Source organism: Podarcis erhardii (assembly GCF_964252035.2).
Source record: "Podarcis erhardii genome assembly, chromosome: 9".
In the NCBI taxonomy this organism is placed as follows: domain Eukaryota; kingdom Metazoa; phylum Chordata; class Lepidosauria; order Squamata; family Lacertidae; genus Podarcis; species Podarcis erhardii.
The window spans coordinates 32869563-32876439 of NC_138512.1; the positions used below are offsets into that span (position 1 = coordinate 32869563).

At 42.3% G+C, this 6877-nt stretch overlaps 1 protein-coding gene across 1 annotated transcript; it reads right to left on the minus strand.

The window, feature by feature from the left end:
- Positions 1–4826: 4826 nt before the first annotated feature.
- Positions 4827–6374, minus strand: LOC309349762 (putative CENPB DNA-binding domain-containing protein 1). Its single transcript, XM_081876050.1, has 2 exons — positions 5486–6374; positions 4827–5410 (listed from the first exon to the last, which is right to left on the minus strand). Exons 1-2 carry the CDS (start codon positions 5966–5968, stop codon positions 5117–5119), a joined length of 777 nt encoding a protein of 258 aa, XP_081732176.1. The 5' UTR covers positions 5969–6374; the 3' UTR covers positions 4827–5116.
- Positions 6375–6877: the final 503 nt, after the last annotated feature.

Here is a 6877-nt window from a genome sequence, read left to right on the forward strand (position 1 = left end):
CCATCCTGTCAAATCTGCTGTGAAGGGTTGGGGTGGCACTTGATTTAGAGCTGAAAATAACCTTATCAATGAGTAATATTTTTTTCAGACCAAACAAGCTATGAGCATCTCTTTCTAGTTTGACTGAAACATGATCGCTCTGGCAGCAGCACCAAGAACCAGTCCACTACTGAGCCAGATCATCTTTTCAAGGCTACAAAGGACCCCATTTGTTACTGTGCTGAATACTGATTATAGTGGGATTTTTGCTTTCCTAAACTGATAAATGTGTTAGAATGACCAGCACAAAATTTTATTTGCCTATGAGGGTGGAATTAAATTAGCATGGAAAAGTTACTTTCTGCACCATGAAGGAACAAGAGGAGAAAGCTTTTTGCTTTTAAATACGTTTGATGTTTCAGTGTACCAAAAAGCCCTTTATTCTTGCTTTCAAAAACCACACATTTGATTGATATAAGACACTGATCTGCAATGACCTTGCTACCAAGATGAATTAATACCCTTCATTCCAGGTGCGTGCATAATGTTACAAAATCTCACCTAGAGTTCTATCAGCAATCCATGAAAATCAATGAAATGATTAGCACATTTAATTCAGGGGCTGAGATACAACTTATATTAAATTACCTCATTAGGCTGCTGTAGCAGATGTTTACACATATCAAAGAAGTCCTAGTCTTCTCCTCTGCCCTGCCCCCATGGTGAATCTTCTAGCACAGGTAATACTGTTTAACTATCCTAAATATTTTCTTAGCATAGTTATAGCATGAAATTTTGCTAGCATTTCTGTTGCTTCCACCTTTTTTTAAAAAAATAGCTATTTAAAAATAGCTATTTAAAAATTTCTAACATGTTGTATATTGACATTTTATCATGTGTGTGTGTGAAAGTTTCTTTGGCAGGAACACTCCCGAGAAATTCTGACAGCAAATCTCAGCTGAGGTCAGGTGTTAAGTATTTAGACACCTGCAATGTTGAAGGTGTCCACTGTTTCTTTGCAAAGGGAGAGGATAGGGAAAGACTCAGAACAGGGGGAGGCCACACAACTTTTATCTGAGCAGAGAAACAGCTGAGGCTGCAAGGATGCCTTCTGAATGGTTGGACTAAGGTTATCAGATATCCCTGTTTCCTGGGGACAGTCCCCAGATTTACAAATCAGTCTTCATACATAATCCACTGAAGTTGAAAAGTGTCCCCGGATTCATTGGAAAAAAAATCTGGTAACCTTAGGTTAGACCATAGGTAGGCAAACTAAGGCCCGGGGGCCGGATCCGGCCCAATCGTCTTCTAAATCCAGCCTGTGGACGGTCTGGGAATCGGCGTGTTTTTACATGAGTAGAATGTGTGCTTTTATTCAAAATGCATCTCTGGGTTATTTTTGTGGGGCATAGGAATTTGTTCATATTTTTCCCCCCCCCAAAATATAGTCCAGCCCCCCACAAGGTCTGACGGACATTGGACCGACCCCCTGCTGAAAAAGTTTGCTGAACCCTGGGTTAGGCCATTTTCAGTTTACTTAAGTGCTAAGTCTTTGTACAACTGCAATGCTTAAGTGCCTTTGCAAGGAAGGATGGTGGGGAGAAAATCAGAACAACTGGCCAAATTTATTCAGCCTTATTGGCCATATCCCCATTACTTCCTAGCAACCCTGCATGGTCCAGGGGACACTATCTACCACTCTTTGACTGACAGCATCAATAGCCTTGAATGCCTTTGTGATTTTGCACCAAGCAAGCAAACAAACAAACAAATCCACCAATTCAGCAACTATTGCCCCTCTTTTAGAAGTTGGCCATAACATTTCCACCCTAGCTTTTGTTTCCTAATACGACAACTACTTTTGGACCCCTGAACTCAGTTCGCCTTCAGGCAAAGTGCTTTTTGAAGTATGACCCTGCTGTCATCCACATTGCTCACAACTCTCTTTTGAAGCACCTAGCCTGACTCTTGTTTGGCATCTCGATCCTCTTGGTTCTGCCCAACAGAACCTATGTTGCTGCCTAGGAGTGCCTGGTTCCCCTTTTTTTCTGGACTGTTGTGTGTACTTTCTGGGAGTAGTCCTAGGCAGACCCTCTGCCTGCCCTGTTGCTTGAAGCCAGTGGCTTTGATGCTGACCCTTACAGCTATGCATCCTATGTTGTTGTCCGACAAAAGCTCTGAAACTGACTGCCTTCCCCATCACTTTCAATCTTTATCCTGCCGCTGAGGATTTCTCTCCCTGTCCCTTGCTTTAATTGTCTCAGCAGATAAATGACAGGCAATAAAACCCCTTTTCTCCACTGATGCAGCTAAGTAATTATAGAACCTGGACTTAATTGTCTTACAGGGGCCTCCCTTTAGACAGTCATGTGTTTTGCCTCCGTTGTGAAACACAAAATCAACATTTCTTCTCTCTTCTTTCTCTCTCCTTGCCTGCCCAATTGTAAAATGCATGTTTTACAACTTCTGAATTCCTAACACATTAGAGCAAAACAGCAAACCAAAACCAGCTTGCCGCCAGCATTTCTTAAAAAGAAATACTTATGTATGTGGAGTTTCACATTTTAAAATCACTAAAATGATCTCAACTCCATCAGATCTATACAAATAAAAAGGAGTTTGCATCTGTTGCCCTGATGCTAAACACATTTACTTTAAAATAAGTATTTTGTTGGGGGGAAAGATGATGTGTTTGTAAAGTGAAAACAATAAAATGAGCAGGTGTAACCATGTATATGCCTGGACAGCTGCCACCTTAACTATAAAATATTTGGATGAAGGTTTCAAGACAACACCATCATTTCTAGTAAGCCCTAACATGTCCATGTTGGTCCAGGTGCTGAAGTGAGACTTGTTTATTACTGTCCTCATCATCTGCCGTTCTCTGGGTGGTCATTGGCAGGAGTGTTCAGGCGTGGAGCCCTGGATTTGCCCCCAAGGCCCACTCCTATTGCGCCATTGGTGAAGGATATGACTGGAAACTATGATGCTATGTTCTATCTTCACAGCTGAAGACAGTATGTCACTGTATACTGGTTGCTAGGAGTCACAAATGTGGAAAATACTGTTGCATTCAGGTCCTGCTTGTAGGCTATTGTCAAAATGGATGACTGGATAAGATGGGCCTTTGGCCTGTTCCAGCAGAGCTCTTCTTATGTTATGTCCACTGTTTCTCTCTCTCTTAGATGCAACTACCCAACTGCCTTTGGCTGGAGCCTATTGCTCCCCTCAATCTCCTCCATCTTCTGAGATAACCCAGAAAGCCATTTGAAGTCATAGGCCTTTTTTGCCTTCTTCAGAATCCTATGAAGATGCTCCAATATCCAGATCAAAGACCTAGTCTTATTCTCACTTAGCTAATTTGCAATTCATGCTAATTTCTTGTTCACATCTCAGAACTGGCAGTAGCACGATTAGGGTTGAGAACAGAGGAGGAAGACAACACACCCTAGACATTCCCAAGGAGTTATCTTTTGAACACAGAAATTGATTCAGGTTTTCACAGGGGTGTGTGTCTTATGCAAGCATGGCATGGTTACATATATGATAAAGTATTTTCTCCTGTGCAAAAATAAGTACTTCTGCTGTCCTTGAACAAAGCACAGTGGGCACTATAAGGAGAGTTTAAAATAATATGTTGCATGCCATGAATATTTTATGAAACCACAGGGACCCTACATCTTTACTCATAAAAGTTTAAGCGCTTACAATTTTCTACTCTACTGATTTAAAATGGTGGTGGTGGGGATACCTTTATAGAAAGTTACTTTTAATGGTGAAATTAAACCTTAAGGACTCAGCAAAGGTATCTTAAATCTTCCTCCTGCTGGGGGCTAGACTAATGTCTATGTAATAGTCCAGTTTAATGCATATGAATTGCAGGCTGGGCAGGGGGGTGTTAAAGTGAGACTTGAAACAAACAAACAAACAAAAAAAAACCTGGATTATAGTTTTGAACAAGTTTCACATTTATAGTTTCAGTGCAAACATTTTATTTCAAAATAATTGAAATTTGAATGCTTTCATGGAAAGATTACCAGAATCAAAACTTGAAATGTGAATTTTCAAAAGGTTATTGTAAAATGCTAAATAGCATTGTATGTTACCTATTAAAAGCTTGTCACATGCCAAAGACTGTTGGGTGTTATTTATTAATTACTGTCAGATATTAAATACTACAAATATTAAGCCTTGTCAGTTAAGATATACAAACAGTTTCCGAAAGGTTTCCTGGGCAAGTATAGGTTCTTCAGAAGTTTATTAGGGCTTCCTCAAGATAGATTTTTGAGGGGGGGGGGAGCAGGATTGGAGAGCTTACCCACTAGCTATAATAAAGGGTGGAATGACCTACTGTTGTGATCTTCGAATCTCAGTATTTAACCCTTTAATTTGTATTAATGATATGAATGTGTGTATTTGCGTACATATCGCTAGTTAGATGATTTGTAGAATGAAACCAAGGACTTTCACAAACACTCCTTGGCAACCACAGGACCCTTCACCAAAAAATCGTCTTTCCTTTAATAATTTTCTAATACAATTTCTTTTCTCCTTCACTGACGGAGAACAACAACAAACCCCGGGAGAAATCTTGCAACTGCAACATGATAGATGACCATTCATCCCTATGTTTAAATACATCTAGAAAAAGATACCCCCTCCAGCTCCCAAGACAGTCTCTGCAGTGCGCGCGCTCTCTCTCTCTCTCTCTCTCTCTCTCTGACAATCTTATATGGTACAGCTCATACAAAGGTTGCACCTGCTCTTTGTGAGAAATAAACCCAAGGCCATTAATTTCAATGGCATTAACTGTCATGTCAATATGCTCAACCTGATTCTAAATACAGTGGTGCCCCACAAGACGAAATTAATTAGTTCCGCAATTTTTGTCGTCTAGCGAATTTTTCGTCTTGCGAAGCACGAAATCCCATAGGAATGCATTGAAAATCAATTAATGCGTTCCTATGGTCAAAAAAAGTCCAAACAAAGCCAAATTTGGTACAACAACAGTTTATTAACTGCTCTTTAAAGTCACACATACTGTAAAGAGCAGTTCAAAAATTGAAGGGAAAATAAATTAACTTTATAAACATGACAGAAAAACATTTAAAAATCAACAAAGTGTACAGTACATTTTCTAAGACTCTGGGGGACCACTCGAAGAAGGCTCCTCTTCCACTCTTTGCTTCTTGGTCAAGAACCTGTCCATAGTCTGCTGCTTTATCCGCCTTTTCAGCAGCTCCCTGAAAGACGACATGACCCTCGTATCATAAAAGTTCCCAGCGTCATGTGCCACGTGCTTCTCATGGTGGTGTAGATCTGCAAAAGTCTGCACCTCCTTCCACTTCTGGCAAATGTCCCTCAGTCTTTTGGAGGACAGCCGTTCCTCAGTTGCTTCCTCCTCTTCCAGTGAGGCCTGCTCCTGCGCAGCCTCTGCCTGCAGAACGTAGCCCTCCGTCGTCACAACCTCCAGGAACTCCGCTGCAAAGTCTTCAGCCGCAGGAACATCAGAACTGGCAGCCTCTCCATGCCTGACCACACTGTGGATGCCAGATCTTGTCTTGAACCGGTCAAACCAACCTCTGCTAGCCTTGAAGACTTCTGGCTCGGCTGAGGTTCCTGGCTGTTCCCGGATGAGGTCAGTGTGCAAGGCCTTGGCCTTCTCACAAATGACGGCCTCAGACACTGTGTCCCCTGCACGCTGCTTCTCTTCTATCCAGATGAGCAGCAACTTCTTGACCTCCTCCAGGACAGCTGGGCGGTTCTTCACGATCCTGGTGACTCCCTTGGCTGCATCAGTCGCCAGGATCTTCTCCCTCATCTTCAGGATGGTCCCGATGGTCGATGGGTTCCTGCCGTACTCCCTGGCGATGTCCGTCACACGCATTCCGCCGTCGTGCTTCCAGATGATCTCCTTCTTCATTTCCAGCGTCACCTTCTCCTTCTTCCTCTCGCCGGCCACCGCAGCAGCAGTCTTCTTGGGTCCCATGGCAGCACAGCTCCTACCTTCGTAAACTCAGAAACAGAAAAAAAAATCAGTGATGTGCTTCAAACCCAAAAAATACAAAAGCAGCCAGCCACCCACCACACAGAAATTAAAACCCAGAACCAAGGCCTTGAATCCCAAGCACCCCAACCCCAAATCCAAAATCCAAAAACCCCCAAAAAAGTTTTAAAAGTTTAGCTTACCAAATGGATGAAAGAGAAGTTCTGGAAAAGCTTCAACAATCAACCACCGACGTCCTCAGAAACCTCAAATGGCTGCAAAATAAGTTTTGGAAAAGCTTCAAAAATCACCAATGTCTTCAAAAACCTCAACTGCTCCCACAGACACGCACCAACCCACCCACAACACAGAAATTGCAAACCGCTCCCCAACTGCTCCCCCAGCCCCTCCCCAACTGCTGCAAACCCCTCCCCAACTGCTTCCCCACCCAGACAAAAAAAAAAATTCAAAAAATAACAACATGGCCAGCACTCAGAAATTCAAACTCAGAAAATTTTTCAAAAAAAATCAACCTGGCCCAGTGGTCACAGAAAATCATAAAAATTCCCAAAAAAGGCCCACAAGCCCCCAGATTATCGCAAACCCCTTCCCAACACCAAGTCCTTGAATCCCAAACACCCCAACCCAAAATCCAACCCCCCCAAAAAAAGTTTTAAAAGTTTAACTTACCAAATGGATGAAAGAGAAGTTCTGGAAAAGTTTTGGAAAATCTTCAAAAGTGAGCAAAGTCTGAGAAAAGGCTACCAAACCACGTGCTAACAGTTGCTCCTCGAAGTCAAGTCGCAACTGCAGCTGCTCAAGCTAAGCACCCTTGGTTTTAACGGTTTTTACACAAAGGAAACAAAGTCGCGAGACGTTTTCGTTTTGCGAAGCAAGCCCATAGGGGAATTC